This window comes from Brachypodium distachyon, chromosome 1 (genome assembly GCF_000005505.3).
Source record: "Brachypodium distachyon strain Bd21 chromosome 1, Brachypodium_distachyon_v3.0, whole genome shotgun sequence".
NCBI lineage: Eukaryota > Viridiplantae > Streptophyta > Magnoliopsida > Poales > Poaceae > Brachypodium > Brachypodium distachyon.
This window is the reverse complement of record NC_016131.3, coordinates 56,779,424-56,806,607: the sequence shown is the minus strand read 5'-3', so window position 1 is coordinate 56,806,607 and position 27,184 is coordinate 56,779,424. Positions and strand designations below refer to the sequence as shown.

General features: G+C 49.2%; 1 protein-coding gene across 1 annotated transcript; it reads left to right on the top strand.

Moving 5' to 3' along the window:
* Nucleotides 1–14,643: 14,643 nt before the first annotated feature.
* On the top strand, nt 14,644–25,822 carry LOC100826376. The gene is made up of 2 exons (XM_003557576.3): nt 14,644–16,956; nt 23,595–25,822. The coding sequence occupies exons 1-2, from the start codon at nt 14,923–14,925 to the stop codon at nt 25,620–25,622; spliced, it is 4,062 nt and encodes a 1,353-aa protein (XP_003557624.3). The 5' UTR covers nt 14,644–14,922; the 3' UTR covers nt 25,623–25,822.
* The last annotated feature ends 1,362 nt before the right edge of the window (nt 25,823–27,184 follow it).

Sequence of the window (27,184 nt, the reverse complement as noted above, 5' to 3'; positions counted from 1 at the left end):
AACTGCAGCGGAAAGGTAGAGCAAATGGGCCTCATCTACTCCCAGAGGAGAGAGCATGTTGGAATGTAAGCACATGACCCGAAAGACATCGACGAACCTCACTCTTCGTCAGATTCATTATTAATTGCAGCCACTACGTGGTCAATACATTGAATGCATTGCCAAGTTCACCTGGAAGTTATAACAGATCCTACCAAGTATATGCAATTGAGGTATAGTGGGGTTCAGGCTTTATGGCGTGGTAGCAAAACATAGTTTATCTTACTACATTCAAATGTTAAAATATTGTTAATTAATGGACACGGGGTAGAAACACCCATGCTCTTATTAACCTAGAGCACATTGAGTAGAAACATCAAGTGCCCCTACCCTGTTCAAACCATTCATTTTATTTTGAAATTGGAATGAGTGAGACTTTCCTTATAACCGGGGACACGGCTAAGTACTTAGTTTGACACTCTCGAGAGGTTGTACACATTCCCCACAAGAATTCGACGTGTTAATCCCTTGCTGTCCTCCGGGTGGAGTAGCAACGGCCTCGACTTCAAGAATTTTCAGAACATGTTTGCCCAGACCACCTGAGGGACCCGCGCTCCCACCTACACAACTACCTCAGTACAATCCCTCGGATCTGGATAAACATTTCTTACTCCATCCAGGCAGAACCCATATTACCATGTGGTTGTACTAGAAGCTACTAAACAGGAAACTAGTCCAGTCTCTGATACCCCAGGTGGCATTCCACATTTGCGACGCAAGCGCTCCCCGAATCCACGGAAGAGAGGTCCATGGACGATCCATCTCCGAATCCACGGAGACTCGACTCAGAGGGACCCATAGAAATTGACCTGACATCGCATAACATCTCAAAATCTCAAAGCAGTCCACACAGGATGGTTCATTAGGGTTGTTTTTGCCAAGTTTCCAAAATCACTCCACATCATCATTTCACAGTGATTGAGATTCCCTCCCACGTTTACTAACATAGCAGGGCTAAGCAATACTAATCACGATGGCTATTGGTGGAGTATTCATGGCAAAGGTAACCCTATAGCTAGTAGGTCAATCATAGCTAGCATAAGTACGAGTAATAGTCCTATCAATGCATTTCTACAAACAACTCTAATGCATAAGTATTTTAAAAACAAACAGTAATAGGATATGATCAAAGTGAACTTGCCTTGGTAGCAGTTGGAGTTCAAACACTCGTCACAATCACAAGGTTCGCTCTCCGAGAAAACTATTTCAAATACAAACAATATACACACACATAATACCACAATTCAAATAATGACAAAAACAAAGTATGCTATGATGCGATGCAAACATGTGACATGATTGGGTTTATTTTATTTGGGTGATCAACTGACCTTAAGCATAAGTAATTAAAACAAAAGCATAGGGTTTTAAACTAAAAGTAAAAGCTAGGGTTTAAACCCTAAAATAAGTTTTCATTGGCATCAGCCAAGTAATTTAATTCAAAATATTTATTTCTCTGTCCCAGTAGATAGAGGATAATAAAACAAAATTTTGGGCACTAGTTTCATTTAAAAAGAACTTCTAAATAATTAGTTATGATTTAAATGGCATTAAACCCTATTCTGTAAATTGAATGTGATTCAAATATTCAAATTGAAATTTAAACAGTGCCAAAATATTTTACAGGTTGAAAGCTTTCCAAAAATGTCAAGTTTGTCAAATTTGCCCAAAGGGTTTAAAAGTTATGATCATTTGAAGTACAGGGGCTTTTCTGCAAAAGTGCCATTTAATTATTCCGGGGATTAAAATTAGATTTTTATTTTATAATTCGGGTGCCACGTGGCAGCTTCTCATTGGTGCGTACCGGTTCGATTAAATAGAAAAATAGGGATCTAATCTCGGCCGTCGATCAAGGATGGACCGTCGGGATCTCACCTCCTTCGTCTCCAGCGAGTCCTAGGGTTCCGGCGAGCGGCGGCGGCTGCGGGCGGCAACGGCGACGGCGTTCCGGGGGTTCTCGGGCTCAGGGAAGGCGGCTGCGGGATCCTCTCGGCATGGGGAAGTCGATGGCGGCGTCGGCGCCGGTCGGGGCGGACGGGGACGACGCCTGGGACGAGGAAACGCGGTCGGCGGTGGCGGGGACGGCGGCGGAGCTTCGGGCTCGGGCATCGAGGTGCTGCGGTGCACGAAAAAGGAGAAGAAGTGCGTCAGCTTGACCGCGAGGGAGAGAGGAAGCGAATAGGGGGGGAGAGGGCATCGATGCCGTACCGATTCGTCGGCGGTGAGCTCGGAACGGCGGCGGGCGACGGCGAGCTACGGCGAGAAATCCCGGCGGCGTGGGCGCGTGCGAGAGCGGGCGAGCAAAGGGGAAAGAAAGAGGAGGCTTCGGGCTTTTAAAGGACGCGCTCGGAGCACTTCGGGAAGGCCGGAATCAACGGGCTCGGGCGTCACGGTGGCGACGGCGCGGCGAGGCGCGGGCGGCAGAGATCGCGGCCGCTTTCCTTCGGGGAAAATCTCAAAGCAGTCCACCTAGGATGGTTCATTAGGGTTGTTTTGCCAAGTTTCCAAAATCACTCCACATCATCATTTCACAGTGATTGAGATTCCCTCCCACGTTTACTAACATAGCAGGGCTAAGCAATACTAATCACGATGGCTATTGGTGGAGTATTCATGGCAAAGGTAACCCTATAGCTAGTAGGTCAATCATAGCTAGCATAAGTACGAGTAATAGTCCTATCAATGCATTTCTACAAACAACTCTAATGCATAAGTATTTTAAAAACAAACAGTTATAGGATATGATCAAAGTGAACTTGCCTTGGTAGCAGTTGGAGTTCAAACACTCGTCACAATCACAAGGTTCGCTCTCCGAGAAAACCATTTCAAATACAAACAATATACACACATAATACCACAAGTCAATTCATGACAAAAATAAAGTATGCTATGATGCCATGCAAACATGTGACATGATTGGGTTTTTTTTATTTGGGTGATCAACTGATCTTAAGCATAAGTATTTAAAACAAATGCATTAGGGTTTAAACAAAAGGGCAAAAACAATTTATTAAAACGTAGATCATAGATTTATTGGCATCAGTCAAATAATTTAATTCAAAATATTTATTTCTCTGTCCCAGTGGACAGAGGACATTAAAACCAATTTTTGGGTACTGGTTTCATTTAGAAAGGACTTCTAAATAATTAGTTATGATTTAAATGGCATTAAACCCTATTCTGTAAATTGACTGTGATTCAATTATTCAAATTTGAAATTGGACAGTGCCAAAAGATTCTACATTTCCTAAGGATTCCAGAAAGGTGTGGATCATCAAATTTGGCCAAACAGATTAAAAGATATGATCATTTGAAGTTACTGGGGCTTTTCTGCAAAAGTGCCATTTCTAATTATTCCGGGAATTAAAATTACATTTTTCGTTTTACAAAATAGGTGCCACGTGTCGCAATCTTATTGGTGCGTACCGGTTCGATTAAAAATAAAAACGGGGATCTAATCTCGGCCGTGGATCAAGGATGGACGGTCGGGATCTGACATCCTTCGTCTCCGGCGAGTCCTAGGGTTCCGGCGAGCGGCGACGGCAACGGCGTTCCGGGGGTTCTCGGGCTCGTGGAAGGCGGCTGTGGGATCCTCTCGGCATGGGGAAGTCGATGGCGGCGTCGGTGCGGGTCGGGGCGGACGGGGACGACGCCTAGGATGAGGAAACGCGGTCGGCAGCGGAGCTTCGGGCTCGGGCGTCGGGGCGCTGCGGTGCACGAAAAAGGTGAAGAAGCGCGTCAGCTTGACTGCGAGGGAGAGAGGAAGCGAATAGGGGGGGAGAGGGCGTCGATGCCGTACCGATTCGTCGGCGGTGAGCTTGGAACGGCGGCGGGCGACGGCGAGCTACGGCGCGAAATCCCGGCGGCGTGGGCGCGTGCGAGAGCAGGCGAGCAAAGGGGAAAGAAAGAGGAGGCTTCGGGCTTTTAAAGGACACGCTCGGGGCACTTTGGGAAGGCAGGAATCAACGGGCGCGGGTGTCATGGCGGCGACGGCGCGGCGCGGCGCGGGCGGCGGAGATCGCGGCCACTTTCCTTCAGGGAAGAAAGGTCTGACAGGTGGGCCCCACCTGTCAGCGTCGGCGCGCGCGGGGACGGGTCCGGTTGGTTTGGCTCGGGCGCGGTTGGGACGGGGCCGGTTCGACCCAAAACGGCCGGGCTCGTCCCGTTTTCCCCTTTTTTTTCTTTTAGCCCTTTTCTTTTTCTGTTATTCTTATTTCTTTGATATCTTTTGATTTTAAACTCCAAAATGGTCCAAATAAATTCCAGAAAATTTGTAAAATCATGTTCTATCATGGTTCAACTTTTGGGAGTAATTTCCCCTCAAAATAAAATATCTAAAAATACATTTGCCCTATAAATGCCTTTAGGGCTATATAACTATTTAAATAAAATACGTTTTCAACTCCAAATAATTATCCAAAAATTATGAGATAGCTTATATATGCAATAAACCCCTTTTATAAGTAAACCTTATTGATTTGAATATCCAAAGCTCAAATGGGTGAAAACCCTAGGGTTTAAATTGAAATAAAAACCTTTTAAAAGCCTTTTGAGATTCAAATTTGAATTCAAACATGCAATTATGGCATGATACTTATGGATGCAATGCACATGTAAGAATTTGAAATTTTGGGATGTTACATGACCGACCACTGCACGGGCTGGAGCTCCTCGATCCAGTGCTTCCCGTGGCCTTTGAGCTTGTCAAAGGTTCTCGTCTTGAGCCCCTGCAACACCTCTGCGTTGGCCCTCTTCACCTGTCCGTTGCTCCTCGGGTGAGCTATAGACGCGAAATGAATCTTGGTGCCCATGCGCTCGCAGTAGGCCTGGAACACCGCACTCGTGAATTGTGTGTCGTTGTCGGTGATGATGCCGTTAGGCACACCAAACCGGCACACAATGCACTTGAAAAACTTGATGGCCGCCTAGGCAGTCACCTTTCAAACTGGCTCCACTTCCACCCACTTAGAGAACTTGTCGATGGCCACGAGCAAATACTCGTAGCCACCAACTGCTCTTGGTAGCTTGCCGACAATATCCAGCCCCCAGACCGCCAATGGCCACGAGGACGGGATGACCTGTAGGGCCTGTGTCGGCTGGTTGCTCTTCTTCGCGTGGAACTGGCACGCCTCACATGTCTTCACCAGCTGCTCTACGTTGGCCAGGGCCGTGCGCCAGTAGAAACCGTGCCGAAACGCCTTGCCGGCCAGCACTCGGGAGGCCACATGGTGGGAGCATGTGCCTCGATGTATCTCTTCCAACAGTGCGCGCCCCTTGTCCTGGGGCACGCAGAGGAGCTTGACTCCATTTGCACGCCTGCGGTAGAGGTTGCCGTCCACCACAGCATACATCTTGGCTTGCTGGGCCACGCGCTCCGCGGCAACGCCGTCTTCTGGGAGGGCCTCTCCCTTCAGGTAATGGCCAATTTCCACCGCCCAGGGAGGGGTCTCCCTGCCAATGCATGCCGCTACGTCAGCGGCATGGACCCCCGCTATTGCGAGGTTTCCTTTGGTTGTCGGAGGGGCTTCCCCGGCGACCGGCTTGGGGGTGACTGAAGGCGCCGCTAGCTTGTGGCAGAACACCCCCGCCGGAGGCTTCCGGCGTTCTGCCGCCATCTTGGACAGCTCGTCAGCCGCGAAGTTGTCCTTCCGCTTGACGTGCTCGAATCGCAAACCCTTAAACTTACGTTCTAGCTTGCGGACTTCCTCCACGTACAGTGCCATCTGCGGGCAGTCGTAGTCCTTGTTGACCTGGTTGATCACGAGCTAGGAGTCCCCGCGAATGACAAGGCACTTGATGTCTAGGGCGATTGCTGCCCGCAACCCGGTGAGCAAACCCTCGTACTCTGCCGTATTGTTAGTGGAGTTCGGGAAATCGAGTTGGATAGCAAATCTCAACTGATCCCCCATCGGTGATTCGATGACGACCCCAACGCCGGCTCCCTGAAGGCTGAACGTGCCGTTGAAGTACAGGATCCAGTGGCCTTCGTCCAGCTTGCCTGGCAGGCTGGTCTCTGGCTCCTCCTCTTTTACACCCGTCGACGTCCACTCCGCGACGAAGTCCGCCAGGGCCGCACTCTTGATGCTCTTGGAGTTGGTGAAGTGCAGATCGAATTCCGACAGCTCCATCCTCCACTCGGCCACCCTCCCGGTGGCCTCACGGTTGGTGAGAGCTCGCTCAAGGTAGAACCCCGACACCACCGTAACACGGTGCGCCTGGAAGTAGTGGCGCAGCTTGCACCTGCGGGTACCTCGTACGGGCGTCGCGCAGCACCGTGCTGACGAAGTACACCGGGTGCTGCCCGAGCCGCTTGCACGGTGCTGACGCTGCCGGCTTGGGGGTGGTCCCTGGGTCCGAGGCGGTTGCCGGGGGCCGTTCAACCCCTGCCCCGCCGCCTCAGTCCCCGGAACGTCTACCTCCCTCTCGGCAATCAGCACCGACCTAACCACCTAGTCAGTCGCCGCTAGGTAGAGTAGCAGCGGTTCGCCCGGCTTGGGGGCGACGAGGACGGGCGGCGACTTCAGGTATTGCTTGAGATCCTGGAACGCCGCCTCGGCCTCAGGGGTCCAGTCAATCGGATCCTTCTTCTTCATCACCTTTAAGAAAGGCAGGGCCCGTTCACCCAACCTTGAGATGAAGCGGCCCAGCGCGGCAACGCAGCCGTTGAGGCGCTGGACATCCTTCACCTTGCGGGGAGCCTCCATTTTCTCGATAGCTTCTATCTTCCTTGGATTGGCTTGAATTCCCTTGTGTGAAACCAAGAAACCCAGAAGCTGGCCCGAGTCTACACCAAAGGTGCACTTCTCAGGGTTCAACTTGAGTTTGATCCTGCGGAGGTTATCAAACGTCTCCCGCAAGTCATCAATCAGCGAGTCCCCATGCTTTGACTTGATGATGATATCGTCCATGTAGGCCTCCATGTTGCGGCCTAGCCGGGGTCCCAAACACTCGCGCAGCGCGCGCTGGAATGTTGAGCCCGTGTTCTTCAACCCGAAAGGCATGCATGTATAACAGTAGCAGCCAACCGGGGTGATGAACGCCGTTTTCTCCTCGTCTTCGACTGCCATCTTAATTTGATGATAGCCGGAAAAAGCATCCCAAAAGCACAGCAAATCACACCCAGTAGTGGATCAACTATTTGATCAATACGGGGTACAGGGAAAGGATCCTTGGGACATGCACGGTTAAGATCAGTAAAATCTACACACATGCGAAGCTTATTTCCCGCCTTGGGTACTACTACAGGGTTAGCTAACCAAGTGGGGTACAGAACTTCCCTGATAGCCCCCGCAGCCTTGAGCTTGTCCACCTCTTGCTTGATGAAGTCTTTGCGCTCCTGTGCTTGCCGGCGAATCTTCTGTTTGACGGGGCGGGCGTCCGGGCGCACCGCGAGTCGATGCTCAATCACTTCCCTAGGGACTCCGGGAAGGTCTGACGGCTCCCAAGTGAACACGTCGGCATTCTCCCGAAGGAAAGTGATGAGGGCGCTTTCCTATTCGGCAGTAAGGTTCGCACCGACGGTGACGGTGCGCTCCTTGTTGCCGGCTTGGAGGGGTAGCTTCTTCACCTTGGCGGCCTACTCCCTGAGCTTCTGGCCCTTGCCGGGGCACGAGCTCGAGCCTGCGCTTCCCCCAGCAAGCTCTTGCGGGGCAGCGTGGGCCTTCTTAGTTGTCGGGCCGTCGCCCGGCGACCCTTCGTCTCCGGCAACATCCTTGTCATCGGCGTCAGCCGCGGCGGCGGCCCTGACGGCCTCGCCAACACACTAGGCCACGTCCTCGAGGTCGCACCTGATGGCGAGGGCTCCATACACGGACGGCATCTTCATCACGCCGTAGGCGCAATGCGTCGCCGCCTTGAACTTAATCAGCGCTGGCCGAGCAAGGATCCCATTGTAGGGCAATGGGGTGTGCGCGACTGTCGCACCCATGGCACACGGGGTACCACCGCTGCGCGACGCGTGGCCCCCTCCCCCGGGTTCCCAGGATGGTCTCTTCCCGGGGAGCACCGACGAGCTTCGCGGCAAGCTACCAGCCCGAAAGGGGCCAGCGGGGCCTCTGGGAATATTCCCGCTTAGGCACCTCCCGGGAAGCTGCTTCCCGGGAGGAGGTTCCCGGGTGCTTCCTGGGCCGACTTGCGGGGATTGAGGGTTCCCGGACGCGTGCCCCCACCTCGGGTCGTGGGGCCCACTGGACAGCGCCACGCGGGCGCGTGACGGGCGCGGAATGCGTGGTCCCACCAAGGCAAGGAGTAAGGCGCACAGCTCAGTAAACGAGCCGACCGATGGGTAGTTACCCGTCCGATCCAAGGAACAGTGGTTGTCCAATCCTACCCTAAGGTCCTAGGCCCCTAGCAGCGGAGGTGGCACCCATGCATGCCACCAGCTCACCAGGGAGAGTTGCGTGCCTCCCCGTTGGACACTTGCAGCCCATGCACCGTGGCACGTGTGGCATCCCCTTGTGTATAAAAGGAGGACCCATGCCAACGGTCAAGGGGGTTAGGGGGTTGATGGGTTAGACAGTTGGAGAGGGGAGTCAGTTGGTCAGTTAGTTGGTTCGGACGAAGCTCGCTCGATAGATGCTTACTAGCTCCAGTAGGTAGCCAGCGGAGAGTGGTGAGGAGTGCCTAGCCACTAAGAGAAAGCCCGGGAGCTTGCCCGGCAACCTGTAAACATTTGATCTGTAATCAATATCAGCTCAGACAGGCAGGACGTAGGGTTTTACACCTTCGGGTGGCCCGAACCTGGGTAAAAAACGTGCGAGCGTCTGTTCTTGGACTAGCGCGTACCCCTAGCACTTTGCCTCGGCGGCCCCGTAGGGCCTCATCGGCCGTGCCGGCGATCATCTGGTCTCCACCCCAGACGCCCCTACCAAACCTAAAAGGGGGACGTGGCTGCACGCCCCCGGTGTCGGAGCACCGAGCGACGACATCGACGTCGAACACTATGTTCGGTCCTGAACGCTTCCCGGGACCCGAAGGTCACCGGCAGCGTGATGCGCCCCAGGGGGCGAACGATCCCGGGGTTTACCCCCCGGAACGGGTCAGTGGGCTTCAGCTGCTCCACCGGCAACTGAAGTTTCTCCACCCACCTGGCGGACAGAAGGTTTAGCCCCACTCCATTATCCACCAGCACCTTGGTCACCGTCATGTTCATGATCGGCGAAACCACGAAGGGTATGACCCCTGAACCCAGCTTCAGCCGGCTCAGTGGCTGCTGCGGCTCCGCATCCAGCAACAGTTGGGTGATCATCGGAGCTGAAGGTGATCGGGACGTGCGACCACTTCAGTGGCTGCTGCGGCTCCGCATCCGGCAACAGCGCGCACACCTCCCGGGTGAGGCGCTTTACCGCATCGTGGGATGAGAGAGCGTAAGCTCCCCCATGGAGGCAGGCGACGCCGCGGGGCTCCCGGAAGCCCGGTTCGTCGCCCCCGGTGCAATCGGACTCGCGCTGCTCCTCCGCGTGAGCCTTGTCTCGTCCCCCGGGAGGGCGCTCCCTGCCGGCGCGGGCCTGGCCGCGTCCCCCTGGGCTTCCTCCCTACCGGCACGACTGCCAGCAGGCTTCGGCCCCGCTCTGGGGTCGTTCGGGCAATCTCGAGAGAGATGCCCGATGTGGCCGCAGTTGAAACAGGCGCCGGCTGCTCGGTGCTCCTCGTGGCACTGCTCGCGCCGCTACTTGATACCCTGTAGGATGCGGCAGTCCTGCGCGTTGTGGGTAGAGTTGGCGTGGATGGGGCAGCGGGACGCGTCGCCCTGCTTGCCGCAATTCCCGTCACTGGGCGAGGCCTTCTTTGTGGGCCTCGTGGTAGCCCCCGACTCCGCAGCGAGGACTTGCTTCCCACTGCGCTTGCGGGAATTCTTCTTCTGCGAACCCTCACTTGGGCTCGTGGCAGCCTTAGCTGCAAGTTCGGGTGCTAAGTGCCCTTCCTCAGCCATGGCACACTTGTGCGCCAGGGCGTACAGATCCTGCGTCGTCTGGATCTGATGCGTGCTTAGCTTCTCGCGCATCTTGGGGTCGCGGACGTTGATGGCGAAGGTGTTGATGATGGCGGCAGCTACCGCCTTCGGGATGGAGAAGGAGAGGTTTGAGAAGCGGTTGACGAAGCTCTGCAACGTCTCCCCCGGCTTCTGCACCACGGTGTCCAGCTCCACCATGGTTCCCGGGCGCTTGTAGCCGCCCTGGAATGCGCTCACAAACTGCTCGCGCAGGTCCGCCCAAGTGGCGATGGACCCAGCGGGCAGGTTGAGCAGCAAGGTTCTCGCAGATCCCTTGAGGACCATCTGGAACCAGTTGGCTTTGACCGTGTCATCGGCGCCGATGGCATGCATCCCCAAGGTGTAGGTCAGGAGGAAATCCTTGTGACTCAAGGTCACGGGCGCTCGGAACTTGTGGGGCCATGTCACCCGCCGCAACTCGCGCGCGAACGCAGTGCAGCCGTCCTCGGGGCCCATAGGAGCATCCTCCTACTCCTACGGGCGTTGGCGCTCTACCTCGTGCCGGCGCCGGCTCTCCAGGCGCTGACGCAGATCCTCCTGCTAGCAGGCATTCAAGATGCCGCGCGCGTCGCTCGCGTGACCGTGGGTGAAGAGTCCGAGGACCCCTCTGGATCCCCGCCTCCTGGGCCTCCCTGCTGGGGAGGGTTTTCCCCTTGTCGTGAGGCGCGGTGCGTGTCTCCGTGCCCCGGGTTCTGCCCGCGACCTGAGCCTGCCGGGGCACCCTCGCCCTGTGGCTGTTGGGCTGCGAGTGCGAGGAGCGCATCCAGCTCCGCACTCCATGCCTCGTGCACCGGCGTGCCCTGCTGCGGCTTGTACCGCACCATGACCCGCGCGGCGATGATGGCTTCCGCCGGGGTTTGGGCGGGGGGCAGCCAATTCTCCGACCGGCTACCCTCCACCCTATCCTCGGGCGCACCTGGGTGCGCGGGGTGCGACCCCGTCGGCGTTGCTCGCGACGCGGTCTGGTCATGGCGCAGCTGCCGCTGCGCGTCTTCGGCCCGCGATTCAACTCGTGGGCCGGCGCGGGTGGCACCGTGGCTGCTCGCGTGACTGGCTCCAGCGCTAGGAGCCGCCGGCCCCCTTAGCCGGTTGTCCATCGACGGCCGAGGAGGCGGGGGTGGCAGCTGCGATTGCTGCGCTCGTGAGGGTTCAGGGTTTTCCTGAGTCCGCGACGCGGGCTGTGCGTCGTGTGACCGCATGTGTGCCGCTGGGGCTTCACGCGGATCGATCCGGGGGTCACCAGCCCGCTTGGGGGGCATGGTGGCTGGCTCTGTCGTCGAAGAAAACAAGGTCGATGTTGGTGTAGACATCGCCGCCGGCGGTCACCGGCGAGCTCTCCTCACGCGCCCCTACCTGGTGCACCAGATGTCGTAGCACGGGGCTCTGACACCGGGGGTGTGCGGGCACCCCCTTTTTAGGTTCGGCAGAGGGCGACGGGGATCGCTCCGGTGATCGCCGGCGGGGCCGATGCGTGGCCTACAAAAACGCTATGAATGTTTTTACCCAGGTTCAGGCCACCCTTAGGTGTAAAACCCTACGTGCTGCCTGTCTGGGCTTGTTATTAACCGAAGAACTGTGGTTTACAGGTTGCGGGGGGAGTCCCCGGGTGCTCTCTCCTTTTGGCTAAGTGCTACTTACTACTCTGAGCTATTGCTAGTGCAGGACTATGAGTTGGTCGGACGAACAAACCGAAGCGAACCGAACCCTTTGACCGTGGGCGGGGGTCCTCCTTTTATAACCAAGGGGATACCACAGGGGCCACGGTGCATGGTTTACAAGTGGCAAGCAGGGAGCTCGGACAGCTCCTCCTCGGTGTGCTGGCATACATGCAGGAATACTAGCCTTGTAGCTAGGGGTCTAAGGCCTAAAAACTACTTTTGGACAGCCACTGTTTGCCTGACTAGACGAATAACCCCCCTCTTATCGGCTCATTAAATGCGCCTTGCGCTATACTCCTCGTCCTGGCGACCCTGCACACTGGGCGCCTGCAGCGCGCCCACGTGGCGCTGCTGCTCTGTTTTCTCAGCCCCGCCTTCACAGCAGGAACCTGCGCCCGGGAACGCCTCCTCCCGACAAGTTACCTCCCGGGAAGCGACCAGGCGAGATTATTCCCCGAAGCCCGGCTAGCCCTGTCGGGCTGGTAGCTGGCCAGGTAGCTTGCACGTTGCTGCTCAGGGTGCGATCCTCCCAGGGACCAAGCGATGCGACCCACGCGTCGTGCAGCGGCGGCACCCCGGGTGCCACTGGTGCGACACTCATATACGGATGGGAGTCTCGGCTTTCTGTTGAGCTATTTGGAATTGCAGAAAGGATGCGGTTTTTAATCGATCCAAAGTTCCCCATCTTTTGCAGGTTATTTTCAAAGCTACGCACTGGATCCGTCTTTGGGCTTTCCTGCTTCCTGTGCGCCTGCGGGGGTTTATGGATTTTGGATGCAACCGCTGGAGACGGTCTCTCGGAATATCTTCAACCAGACTGGCTGGCGGTGTACTAGACACCTCCAATTTTAGTCACCATGTCTGATGTTTTTTGCTGGCTTATTTTTGTTTCCACGATCGCTTGTCGGTGACTTGTAAGACCCACTTTTGTATCTTTGCAATAAAAATGGTCGTGTGCATCGTTTCGATGCAGAGACCGGGGCTTCCACCACTTTTCGAAAAAAAAATCAACACCTTGGTTCGGACTTTAAGTTTAGAAGTTAATTACTTTCGAGATATTTTAATGGGCTGACTGTTTTAGTGGGCCTAGCTTTACCAAACCAAACCCAATATCAAAATGTATATACTTCGGATAGGAAAAGCTTCATTCCCTCTGATCCATATAAATTGTCAAAATATTAGATGCATCCAGAAGTTTTTTAGGCATAGATACATTCATGTTTGTGCAAATTTGAGACAAATAATATGGATTGAAGGGAGTACTTTTTTTTCATGAGAACTTTGAGAATAGTTTTACATTTTAGATGGACCAGCCCTAGCCTTTTAAACAGTCCACACAGCAGCAATAGCATCCCAACCCGGCGACGCCCCTCCTTCTTCGGCGCGCGGCCCAATGGCCCATTGGCGAGCCAGCCTGTTGGGTCATCTCGTACTCCGTCTCTCCAGCGGCTCCCCTATGTTCGCCCCTGTCCCGATCGCCGATTTGCCGCTGTCGCTCGGAGTGGCAGCCGATAGAGCCCCTGGAAGAAAAAGGTATGTCCCTGGCGGCCAAATCTTCTCTTCTCCGATGACCTCTCAAATCCCCATCTTAATTTCTCAATTCAGGATTCAGGAAGCAGGCTGTGCTTGTGCGCTAGGGTTTAATTTTCTAAATTTGCTGATAATAACTGACTAACTGGATGCTTAAATTAAGGTAGCACTGAATCTCAAAGTGAACATGGCATTTGTTTCGCAATTGACGGCTGGACGAGGAAAAATGTCCGGTAAGTATAAACCGTAACTGCACAATTCAAGTTTATGCGTGTGCTTCGATGTTCTACTTTTCTCTATTTAAAACCTAAATGGTAAATGAATAGTAATATTTTTCACTAAGAAATTTCTACTGATACTGCACCTCTGAGACATATTTCTCCGGTGGTGACATATTTAAAGGAGACCCAATCAAACAGCCCACGACAGATAGGCACGCATATGTCCTATGTGCCGGCCGGGTGATTAAAATTAGAGGTCATTTTCGTCAAAAAAAAAAAGAGGTCAGAGTGCGTCAGTAAAAGTTCTGGAAGAGATCGAGCCCGGATATGATCGACTTAGCAGCCGGCCTGCTGCAATCCTGTGCCTTGTCCTGTCTGTTAATTAATGTATTAGCGCATACAATTCAATGCTGATGTGTCGATGCATCTACAAATATGTACCAAAAATAAGATATCCCATACGGGAAGACTATTGTTGTTATAGCTATAGCCTGACACGGACAAGATCTGTGAGAAAAACCAACACTATCTGTACTACGTAATAGAATCTTGGAAAAAACTGGGCAGGCTAGCTGGATGTTGGGAAGCCAGCCAATGCCGGTAGAACCTGTCACAAATTTTATATGGTCAATTGACAAACTGAGACCTGTAATGGTTATTTGCTCGCTTGGACTCTATGGAAGTCTTGTTGTTATGACAACTGCAACCTCTCCGGCCTTTTCAATGTTGATGGCTTGTGCAAACTTGTGTGACTAAGACAACAGCGGATTTTTGAGGTTGCAGTTTACTGGTTCTGGTGGGTTGACATTTTTGTCGATAATGGAAGCATATTATTGACTCAAAAGTATCGAGCGATACACATGAATTTAAAAACCCCCGGCGTCTGGATACGGGATGCACACAACCAAAAAGTCCACAACAGGGTTATTTCGTCTAGTGGTGAAATATGTTTTTTTTGTGTGCTGACACCTTGATCTTGACTTTTCACTCCTAATAACTGTGTAATAGGCGCCAAGAATCTTTTTCCTAAACTTTGATGCATACTTCCTTGTCTTGTATATATAGATATGGGAACTAAGAGAGACTAGAGAAAAGAAAGGTGAAACAACGGATCTCAAAAGTATCATGTATATTAAGTTCCTACGTACGGGGGTGATCGAAGTATATTAAGTTCCTACGGGGGTGATCGAAGTATCAGAAGTATCATGTGTAACGAGTGGATCATATCGAGTACCTAGCGGTTAACGCCAGCTCGAACTCGTCAAGCTCGTTAATCTTAACAAGCAAAAACCTGAGATAAGCCCAAGTAGCTAATGAGTTTTGAGCTTTCATGTCCACCCCGACCGCTTGCTTGATTACTACTTGTGTGGACGCCTTCAATTTGACCCAAAAAACCTAGGGACCAAAGAATGAGCAATGAATGATTCATGCCGGTTTTGACTATGACTAGTCGCCATAGTTGTGTTGCCAACCAAAGACACTCATGCATAGCTTAGTACAGCTAGCTGCAGACTATAATAACGCAAGGTCACCAGATCGATCATATCGACCGATATATCCAGCCATAATCATGTCAATGCTGCTGCTTCTAAATCTCATTTTCAGCCCTGTAGTCCTCATCCTTGCAGCCTTGGCTCTCGCACAAGATGAGTTCCTCTTCTCGGGCTTTGCCGGAGCTAACATCACCGTCGACGGCGTGGCCACAGTCACCCCAAACGGTCTCATCGACCTTACCAATGCCCAGGAGAGCCTCAAAGGCCATGCAATCTATCCTGCGCCGCTCCCCTTCCGTGAATCCCCCAATGGCACCGTGAAATCCTTCTCCGTCTCCTTCGTTTTCGCCATCTACCCCAATTACCGGCCCAGCCAAGGCATGGCCTTCTTCATCGCCAAGAGCAAGGATTTCTCTTCGGCTCTCCCGACGCAGTACTTGGGCGTCTTCAACACCGTGAACCAGGGCAACTCCAGCAACCACATCTTCGCCGTCGAGCTCGACACCGTCAACAACAGGGACCTGCTGGATATCGACGCCAACCATGTTGGCATCAACATCAACAGCATCGTCTCCAACAAGTCCAACACCGCAGGCTTCTACGACGACAAGACTGGCTCCTTCAACACTTTGAACCTCACCAGTGCCCAGGGGCTGCAGCTCTGGATAGATTATGAAATGCAGTCGACACGGATCAATGTGACCATGAGTCCACTGAGTATGGGTAAGCCAGCTCGGCCGCTGGTCTCGGCCATCTACGACCTCTCAACGGTGATCCAGGAGGAGGCATACCTTGGCTTCGGCTCTTCAGCGGGCAAGGACGGCAGCCGGCACTACATACTTGGCTGGAGCTTCGGCATGAATAGGCCGGCGCCGGCTATTGACACGAGCAAATTGCCAAGGCTGCCACGTTTTGGTCCAAAGCCTAGGTCCAAAGTGTTGGAGATGGTATTGCCAGTAGCAACAGCTGCTTTTGTCCTCACCGTGGGAATCGCCGTTTTCCTACTTGTGCGAAGGCATCGGAGGTACGCTGAGCTGCGAGAAGATTGGGAGGTTGAGTTCGGGCCACACCGGTTCCCTTACAAGGATCTGTACTATGCTACACAGGGATTTAAGAACAAGAACCTGCTTGGGGTTGGTGGATTTGGAAGAGTCTACAAAGGGGTGCTGCAAACATCTAAACTTGAAATAGCCGTGAAGAAGGTATCGCACGAATCGAAGCAAGGCATGAAAGAGTTCGTCGCTGAAATCGTGAGTATAGGACGGCTTCAACACCGTAATCTCGTGCGGTTACTCGGCTATTGTCGGCGAAGAGGAGAACTGTTTCTTGTGTACGAGCACATGCCAAACGGAAGTCTTGACAAGTACTTGTTTCATGGGGATGACAACAAGCTGCAGCCTACCCTAAATTGGACCCAAAGGTTCCAGATCATCAGAGGTGTTGCATCTGGATTGCTCTACCTTCACGAGGAGTGGGAAAAAATTATTATCCACAGAGATGTCAAGGCAAGCAACGTGCTCCTTGACGGCGAGATGAATGCCCGACTAGGTGATTTTGGTCTTGCGCGGTTGTATGACCATGGCATTGATCCACATAGTACGCACGTGGTTGGCACCATAGGATACCTAGCACCAGAGCTAGCATGCACAGGGAAGGTAACCCCTCTTACCGATGTATTTGCATTTGGCATATTTGTCCTTGAAGTTGTCTGTGGACAGCGGCCAATCAAGCAAGATATACGAGAAAAACAGCCCATGTTAGTTGATCGGGTGGTTGAGCACTGGAACAATGGATCACTCATCGACACTGTGGATATTAAGCTCCATGGTGACTATGATGTAGATGAGGCATACTTAGCACTCAAGCTAGGACTCTTATGCTCGCACCCATTCATGGATGCGAGGCCTACCATGCGCCAAGTGATGCAGTATCTTGATGGGGACCGCATAACACCAGAGTTATCACCAATGGACACAAATTTCGACATACTAGCCACAATGCGAAACCAAGGATTTGACCCGTATGTCATGTCTTATCCTTGTTCCACTGGAAGCCATGGTGCAGCATCCATTCTCTCCGGTGGAAGATGACTCCATGCCTAGGGCGGCATTTTTGGTCCTTGTAAGAGAAGGGATCGATCTTTTAATTCTTTCAATTTCCGATCCGATTTGCGCACAATATTGCCTATTATTGTCTATTATGTTGGTTATGCCAGTAAATTTCTGAGTATTTGTATGGAATACTTGTCTTGTTACTTAAGTACTTAAGTACATGAGTACGTCTATATCTTTTATAAGGAGGTGCTCCTTCTGTACTGTATGTGTGCTCAGATTCGTAGGCACCCTATTGTAACAGGTTTGTTATACTCACTGATTCAGTCATCCTATATTAATTATGATTAGAGAAATTTATATTTTTCGTCCTCTAACTTGTCGATAAATACACAAGCTAGTAGCAATCTGTTTTTTCACATATACTTTTCATCCCCATCCCAAATGTCAAAATCGGACATCATTGGTATCTCATCCCACACAAAGCGGTATTAATGCTGACCTGGGCATGGTTTTGGCCCAAGACTTGCCATGTCTACTACCATGCAAGCATCCGTGTCAATAGTTCCCCTCGTACTAACTTGAGTGTTGGCTGCGGCTGGAGTAATTCATTCGTGGGCATGGCACCGGCACTACTAGAAATCGCAATTTTTCCTATGGCAAAAATCTTTGCCTAGAGCTGATTTTTCTTTTCTAAGTAAAGTAAAGGTAGAAACAGTGTAACTCTAGGGAAAGAGAATTTGCATGCAAAAACAAATGTGAAGTAAAACTATACCTAGAGATACTTTTGGCCCTAGGTAAAGAATGCCACCTGGCTGAAAAAAGATGCACATGCGGAGCTGAAATATTTCAGCTAAGTCCTGAGACACTCCCGCGAGACAGCAACCTCTCGAAAAAAAAACAAATCTAGGTCTCTCTTCCCCTCTCGCCATCTCCACGCCGCACTGCGCCTCACCGTCGTACCCGCGCCGTGCCCCGTGCCACCGCCACCTTTCCTGCGAGGAATGCCACCCTACTGCACTCCCTTCTCTCCCCCTTCTCCCTACCACCCTTTCCCTTCTCTACCCTTTCTCCTCCCTACCGCCCCCATCTCCCTTCTTCCTCCCTACCTCAGCGGCCACCGCTCCCCGGCCTGCTCGCGCCGCGCTCCTCCCCAGATCAGCGGTAGGGGGGATCAGACTCCCTTCCTCTCCACCAGATCCGACCATCCCCGGTCTGGATTCGGCGGACTGGGCAGCGAGCAGGCCTTCCCCTGCTGCTGGAGGAGGCCATCCGCAGGGCGCTGGTGGATCTGGCCATTCCCCTGCTTCGACGCGGTGGTGGTCATGGTCCGCTGCTCCGACGGTCGCCGGCGGCAGATCACCTCCTTCCGCAAGAGCAGGAGCAGTACCAGCGGCAGTATCTGGTCGTCGGCGTCTCGATTGATGCATCTGCTAGTAGCGTTTTCGGTTGCTTATGATGGCTTTGGTATTTTCTTTTTGCTTAGGTCTTATTTTTGTTAGGCAAAGATCGAGAAACTAGGCTCAGCTATATGATAGAGTTGAACCGCTCAAGAGCAGTCCCTTAGATGATTACTTATTAATTATTATCATCATGACTTAATTGTTTGTTTCCCTTAAGCGTTGTAGCTTCAGAAGATGACATGGATGAATCTTGAGTAAAATATGCTATGTAAAGTAGATGGTCTGCGTATCTCCAATCTTTATTATTCTTTAATTTTTTTAGCTGTGAACCTCCGACATTGGTCTTCGTGGAGACAAGGTAAGAGGCTGATTCACTCAGGATTTGGCCCTATCTCCAAGGTTTCTAGCAACAGCTATCTTTGGTGATAGCTAGCTCACTGAAATCTTTCCATATCTTTAGACGAATGGGAGATAATAGATGTTCTAAAATTATGTATCTTTTAACACCATCCATTTCCTGTAGATTGTGGCTGGAAGGGAAGGAGCAGAGGTTCAATTACAGTCACAAAGCAAGAAAAAAGAAATATTGCTCCTTATGTATCTCTGCAATTAAATTCTATCTGTCCAGCACATATTTTACTTTCCTATGAATCTGAAGTACTCTTGTTGTACACATATTCCTCTTGTTAGGCATCAGCTATCATAACATTAGCCATTATGCTACTATACCCCCAGCTAATTCCTTTTTGTACTAATTAACATAGATCTTAAAATTTCAGAGACATGCCTGGTGTCAATTGAGTCCAATAAATGAATCGTCAGCCTAACAAGAGGTAGGAAAGAGTGTTGCACAAAAATCATGTGCCTACATGTTTTCATAAGTTATATTCTGCAGAAATACTAGATAATACGAAGTATGTATTAGTTTTGAGGTCTGGAACTAAGGTGAATTGAATTCTGAATATAGGCTACGGTTTGTCAACTCTTGATGCTTCAATAGAAACTTGTCATGGAGCACTTGAATTTTGACTTGTTAATCCAGTGCACCACATATAAATAATGGTTCCATAGAAACTTGTTTGTATACATGGCTTAATACCGTTGCAACACACAGGCACTTAGCTAGTTTCATATTATAAGTCAGTCCAGTTTCCCCATTAAATAGCAGTTGGTGTTCTTGATTGCTTCTTGTTATTAGGAATTCTGCTAATACGTCAACTAATTTGGGAACGAGGGAGTAGTATGGAACTCATTGAGTTAACAACAATCATTATTTCAGAACTCAAGAATCAATTGTTTGCTGCAACAATGAAGTTTTATTTCTTTTGTACTTCTTAGATGAGTCATCTCTTGTGACTTTGTAATAGTGAAGGGTGCTTCAACTGCCTAATCTTTCATCTTTGGAATGGAATGCGTGAGATCAAGACAGATGAAGCGAACATGAGATGGTTAGATCTCCATCTGCAGGGAAGTAATGCCCCATTGATGTTTGCTTAATTTTTTTTCGATAATCCTATTGTAAGTTTACATATACAAATTGTTTAGATGTTCATGGCATGGAATCCTTGCTTTTTCTACCGTTGCAGGCACCTTCTGCTACAGGTTCTGCTTCCGGCAAGTTCAGACTAAGGATGAATAGGTGTTGGCTGCCGTCGTCATGTCCTCCAAAACACATGTTAGTTTCTCAATTTTATTCTTCATATTTTCTTCTCAGTTGATTAGTGTGTGTTTATATTATTCTTCAGAAGTGCAGCATTTCAATTCCTTTTTAAATGTGGAGCGTGTATGTGTCCTATTCTAGTTCTACATAGGCCTGCAATCTGTCCTTAAACTAGAGCAAAATTGGTGAGCTTACAAAACTCTTCCCCAAGAGTTAATCGTTTCACCTGTTTGCTTGCTATTTATTTTGGGGAAATCTATTTTATTACTTATGCAAGTTGCCGTATTGCTGGACATTGCTTACTACTTAAGAAATCAAAGCTTTTTTTTCCATTTGAATACTTAAGAAATCTGTTTGTTGGTATTGTTAGATCTGTATGAATGGTAAATCCAACAATCTAGGAGTTCACTGTTGCATCTTCTGATGGCCAAATTGTTATATTTACAGCCATTATGTTGTCCAAATTATGTACATGTATTCATCAAACTCCTAAAAATGCTTGCAATCTTATTGCAGGAACACAATGTCACTCAGATGTTTCTGCCCACAAGCCTTCTGCAGATCAAGACAAGTTGTTCAGAGCTTTTCTTCCATGAGTCTGGAACAGCATTTACTTTCTCGTCCATGCTCACGGGCATAGCAAACTTTAGCCATTTACTTATCGAATACTTAAGCTGCAATGATGATGTTTTTTGGTGTATGAACAACACTTGATATTGGTCATGAACGTGTTATTTGAATGAAGAGCGAGATTGATTGAAACAATTTATGTTTTGTGCAGTTTCTATTGGTTACTAATTCTGCCTCCATTTGAATATATTTAAATTATGGTCATTACAAATTTGAATATGGTCAATATAAATTCATATATGGTCAATACGAATTCGAATATGGTTCCCTAGAGTGTATTTTAGATTTTGGTTGGTAAAGTTCTCTAGGGGAAGATGATGATGTGGCATATGCAGTCCCCATGTGATATCTTTCCCTAGAGTTCCAGCCCCTAGGTAAAGAAATGTTCTCCTAAAGTTGTTAAAATGCCTTTAGGTAAAGAGCTCTTTCCCCACAATACTATACCTAGGGTTTTTTCCCTAGTGCAGTGTCTAGGTGAAGCCTTTACCTAAAGTTTTCTTGCTTTTACCTAGAGTATTTGGCACTAGGGAAAATGGTGGATTCTAGTAGTGCGGTGACCAACGGAGGTAGTACTAGCTAGCTAGTCAATTTCTCTCCCTCTCATCCTCCATTCTAGGGTCCTATTTCTAAAGTCATGTTTGGTTAGGCTTTTGGACTTTTGGTTTATAAGCCAAAAAAACACCTATTTATGTGCTTTCAGTTTCGGTTTTTTGGCTTTTAACTGGATATTGTTACATGATGGTATAATTTGGCCTCTTGCTTTTTTAATACACTATATTGGTAAGGTATTTCGGCGATTTCGTACTACCATGCATGCATGGGACAACCCCTTTGTTTGGACGATGTCCTGAACATGAGCAAAGTCGTCCAATGAGGCCGGGAACGTTGACAATGGGCATCCACATGCCGTTGGCAAAGGATGTAACATCCACTTTGCCATTTAACAATGTCCATTTTTTAGAAAGTATCCAAAGGAAAGCGACAATATTTGCAAATAGACCAATTGACTAGATAGTTGGTTCATATTCATATTAATTTGAAAAACACTCGCTATCCATGTTTGACAATTTGTATTCATATCTAACTAAGAAATATTGTGGTAGAAGGAATAATGGTTTGTTTGTTCACATTGATCCATTTTCACTTATACACATCATTTACCCTCTCCGTTTAAAAATAATTGTTATTTTACAAAGTCAGCCGTCAAATTTCTTTATTTGATGATTTTTTCTTTTGAAAAGGAGGGTGCACCCCCCCCCCCCCCCCAGCCTCTGCATCAGTTGATCCACACAATCATTATATTATTGTTGTCACAAATATTGTTCATACTCAAAAACACAACCATTTAGGAAAAGAACATACTCCTCCTAGCCTATTGCCTTGGTGTCACCTCAGAACTCATTGAAGAGACACTCTGAAACAGGTTTGCTGGATCTTAGATCATTGGCCTTGCTTGGTCGCATGCCCAACCTATCTACGTCATCATTCTCAGTAGCATTAGTAGCACGAAAGCCGATGGCACCACCACAGCGATCGCCGCCGCATCGCCAACTGTGGTTCCATCTCCATGTTTGACGACCTCACCATGGCCTTAACCTTGCTGCTAGAAAATGTTCTGGGCGGCACCATCAGCTCCTTCGGCAAAGCTGATATCACCACCACCACAGCCTCTTCCACGAAGCCGTTGATCTGGCCCCAACCAGGACCACTACCCGTGGCAAGTGAAGAACTGTTTGCCACCACATGTAGAAAGGCAAAAACAAGTGCAGCATCCGCACCATCACATCCATGGGCACCCAGGAGAGGCTCCTGTCGGTGCTGGCGATGAGTAAGAAATTTAACTTTGTCCTAAGTTAAACTTTTGAAACTTTATAGAATTTTTTTAACAACATTTATAACATTAGATTAGTTTTTTTTTATTCTCTCAACCCTCTGTTGGCAATAAATAGCTCGCCGCGGCTGTTTCATCAAAAAAAAATTAAGATGGTGATGCATTTTTCTATAAACTTGCATGGTCAATTTCAAGAAGTTTGACTTAGGAACAAACTTTGACTTATATTAGGAACGAATGAAGTACTAGGAACCACAGGGTTGCTGTTTATAGTCTAGAGACCCGTATCCATGACAGTTCTATATGTTATTATGTTGTATATTCTGTACATGGCTTGTACCGACGCGATGCATGCTTGTTCTGTTGATCATTTCCATTTGCCGGTAGACCATTGTATGTGTTAGATTCAGATATATATTTTCTGACAGACTTCTGCGGTTCTGCCCCAGTACCGTGTGTTGTACGGTGCCCGTTAGCAACAAAGATCAATAAAGAATACAAATTTATTTTTTTTAAAGATGATTGGCCGGACTGTGGTGTTAGAAATTAAGGAGAGACAGTATAATTTTGTTGAGAACTTCGCACTTGGATCCGGTAATAAAAATCTTAGATGGAGACTGAGTTGGCCGGGAAAGTTATATACATGGATAAAGACAGGATGAAAGACCAGGTAGCTAGAGTGATTGATTGCAACAACCTAAATTACTCCCAATATGTGATTGGGAATGTTCCCTTGCAAACCATTTATGCCGTTGAAAAATCTAGCTGCCATGCGTCATTTTAATTTGTTTCTCACGAATTTCATAGCTAGTAGTGTTTTTTAAAGAGAGGGATTAGCTAGAGTGTTAATTAGTGTGGTCTCCATTCAAACTCAAGAAAAATATCTTATCCTTGTCACTATCAGGTCACCCATTTCGATCGATCCCCTGCAGGCTGGTTTGATGAAGCCTTGAAGGGGTATAACTAAACTGCGTTGTACATTGGCAGCAGCCGAATACATCAAACAACTTTTCAAACTTCCCATCTGGTAGTTACCCCCATCAGCTACTTACTTGCAAGTTAGCTAGCCATAGACATGGCCGCCAAGCGGCATACATCCATCTTTGTGTACTACCTGCGCTTCATGGTGATCCTCTCCCTTGGCCCCCCAAACCATGTAGTTCTCTGCTCTGCACAGGCGGATTCGTTCGTCTATTCCGGCTTCCAAGGCGCCGATATCACCCTGGATGGCTCCACCGCGGTCCAACCGGACGGACTCCTCCAGCTGACCAATGGCTCCGACATCATAGGCTATGCGTTTCACAGGGCTCCTTTGCGTTTCCGTGGATCGCCCAATTTCACGGTACAATCCTTCTCGCTATCCTTTGTCTTTGGCATCCAATCCGTATTCGACAAGGAGAGCAGCGGCGGCATGGCTTTCTTCATTTCCCCTGGAAAGAACTTCTCCAACACCTTTCCAGGCAGCTTCCTAGGACTCTTCAATCCCTCGACAAATGGCAGCCCCAACAACCGCATCTTCGTGGTTGAGCTTGATACTTTTGGGAATGGGGAGTTCAAGGACATAGACAGCAACCATGTCGGTGTCGACATCAATGGACTAATCTCCATTGAAGCCCACACGGCTGGTTTTTATGATGACAAGACCGGTATCTTCAGAAACTTATCCCTGAATAGTGGGGATCCGATGCAACTGTGGGTCGAATATGATGCACAAACCACACAGGTAGTGTTAACTTTGGCTCCCCTCGGCACTGCCAAACCTCAAAGGCCTTTGTTTACAACCACCACCAACCTGTCCAATGTGCTCGAGGAGCCATCTTATATGGGCTTCTCCGGTTCGACCGGCTCACTCAGCACGCTATACTCTGTGCTTGGTTGGAGCTTTGGTCTGGATGGCCCTGCTCCGGCTATCAATATTGCAAATCTTCCCAAGCTGCCTCATGGTGATCGAAAGGCCCGATCTAAAGTCTTGGAGATCGTCCTTCCGATTGCCTCAGCGGCATTCATCGCTGTTGTGGGAACTGCCATCATCCTTTTCATGCGAAGGCGCTCGAGGTATGCCGAACTAAGGGAAGATTGGGAGGTAGAGTTCGGGCCACATCGATTCTCATACAAGGACTTGTACCATGCTACAGAAGGATTCAAGAATCAGCACCTCCTAGGCGCGGGAGGGTTTGGAAAAGTGTACAAAGGAGTTCTCCCGGTCTCCAAATTGGAGGTGGCCGTGAAGAAAGTGTCACACGAGTCAAGGCAGGGGATGAAGGAGTTCATCACCGAGGTTGTTAGCATTGGCCACCTTCGACACCGCTACCTTGTGCAGTTGCTTGGTTATTGTCGACGTAAAGATGAGCTCATTCTGGTATATGAGTATATGCCGAATGGCAGTCTTGATAGGTATCTGCATTTTGAAGAGGACAAGCCCATGCTAGATTGGACTCGGAGGTTTGGGATCATAAAAGGAATCGCATGTGGCTTGCTGTACCTACACGAGAAATGGGAGAAAATTGTCATCCACAGAGATATCAAAGCAAGCAACGTTCTCCTCGACAACGAAATGAATGGACGGCTCGGTGATTTTGGACTCGCAAGATTATATGATCATGGAACCAACCTACAGACCACACATGTGGTTGGCACTATGGGTTACCTAGCCCCGGAGATGTTGCGCTCGGGAAAGGCTTCTCCTCAAACAGATGTGTTTGCCTTCGGCACATTCCTTCTCGAGGTAGCATGTGGGCAAAGGCCTATCAAGCAAGACGCTGAAAATAAGCAAATCATGCTTGTGGATTGGGTACTTGAGCATTGGCACAATGGGACACTCATACAAACCGTGGACGCAAGGCTCCAAGGTAACTTTGACCAGGACGAGGCCAACATGGTGCTAAAGCTTGGTCTCTTGTGCTTGCATCCGTTGGCCGCTGCGAGGCCTAGCATGAAGCAAGTCATGGAGTACCTCGATGGAGAGACTGCACTGCCAGAGCTAGCACCTGCACATTTCGACAACTTCCACATGGTTTCCATGATGCAAGGAAGAGGATTTCGTGCATCCATCTTGTCGTATCCAGACGTAACCACGAGCGTCGGCACATTCTCTGGTCTCTCAGGGGGTCGATGATCACATATGTTTGTGGTGTACATTTTACTTCTTTGATATGAGCATCTACTTATTCTTCGTTTGAAAGAACATGAGTCCACGTTGTTATCTATATCAGTGCTTGCACGTAGTATGAACAATAATTATGCTTTACGTGAAGGCTTCTGTATATAGAGAATTAATCAGTATAAATTTGGATGCCGCCAGGAAACTTATAACAATCGACATTAAGTGATCGGATGTATAAATACTGCTTTATCGTGGCCTGCGGCAGCTTTTGCCACTAGCGTGGTTCATTTGTACTTCCTTCCTGTGTTCTTTTTATCGAAAAGGAGACCTCGGTCTCTGCATCAATCGATGCACATAGGCCATTATATTACTAAAATTTCAAGTATGGTACATATCTAAAAAAATACAGTCCAAAAGGGAAAAAAAAGCCTACAATAGAAGTATAGAACATCAGCCTTCTAGCCAAGAGCGGGTACGCCATCCAAACCAGCTAAGGAACTCACATGCAACCGTGTCCAATCGTTTGCATACAAATTCCATAGAATTCTTTGCCACCATCGAAGTAGTGGGAAACTAGCCAGTGAGCCACCCTAAAGAATAACCGGCAAAAGGTTGGACACTTTTTTGTTGACAAAAGGCAAATCATTCCTGCAGTTCCAAATCTACCAACAGATTGCACAAGCCCCTATAAAGATTCATCAGAGATCTAAGTTGTTTGCCCAGACCATGAAGCCCACATCCAAACATATTCGCGATATATGACGGTGGTGGAAAATTAAATGTCATAAAGATAGATCTCCACATGAAGAGTGCCATGGGACATTTAAAAAACTAATGTTAATCCCTCTCATGTTGATAAAAAAAAAACACATTTTTGCAACCATTTCAGTTCCCTTTTGCTAGATTACCCTTATTGCAGAACTACCCCTCGTCAAAGAAACCAAGTTAAAAATATTAATCTTAGGAGGAACATTCAGCTTTCAAATAACTTTACGACGGAACTGACGGTTGGAATTAATCAGCGTGCTATAAAGATTTCACACAAACAAATCCAACGTGGAAAAAAGACAGGAAGACGATCCCCAAAAAAAAAAAAAGGACAGGAAAACGAGTCAGGTTGGTCTACCAAGTGCACCGAAGCAAGGAAACTAGAGCTACTTCCACCGTGTGACCCATTGATTTCTTGCCTAATTACCTACCACTTTCAGCCTAAACTAGGTGGCCCAGCCCATGATTCTATCACTACAAAATACTACTAGTACTTATCTGGGCCAAGCCCGAGTTAAGCTTAGAAATATTTACCCGTTAACAAATCTAGCCCGTTTTGTCAAGGGAGAACCAGACAGGCTCGAATCGACAAACCAGTGCTTGATAATCTACTGTTGAGTGATCCATGCAGTCGTACAAATTGTAGAGAAAAATCATGCTCTTACCAGCTAATTTCAAATTGCACAGTACATATACACACACATACATTTTGTTCTTCAACATATCTAAAAATCTCCAAGCTAGGATTTGATCGGTCCTTTTGACACATGCTTCCATCTTGGACCTAGCTAGCCTGCCCTGGTAGG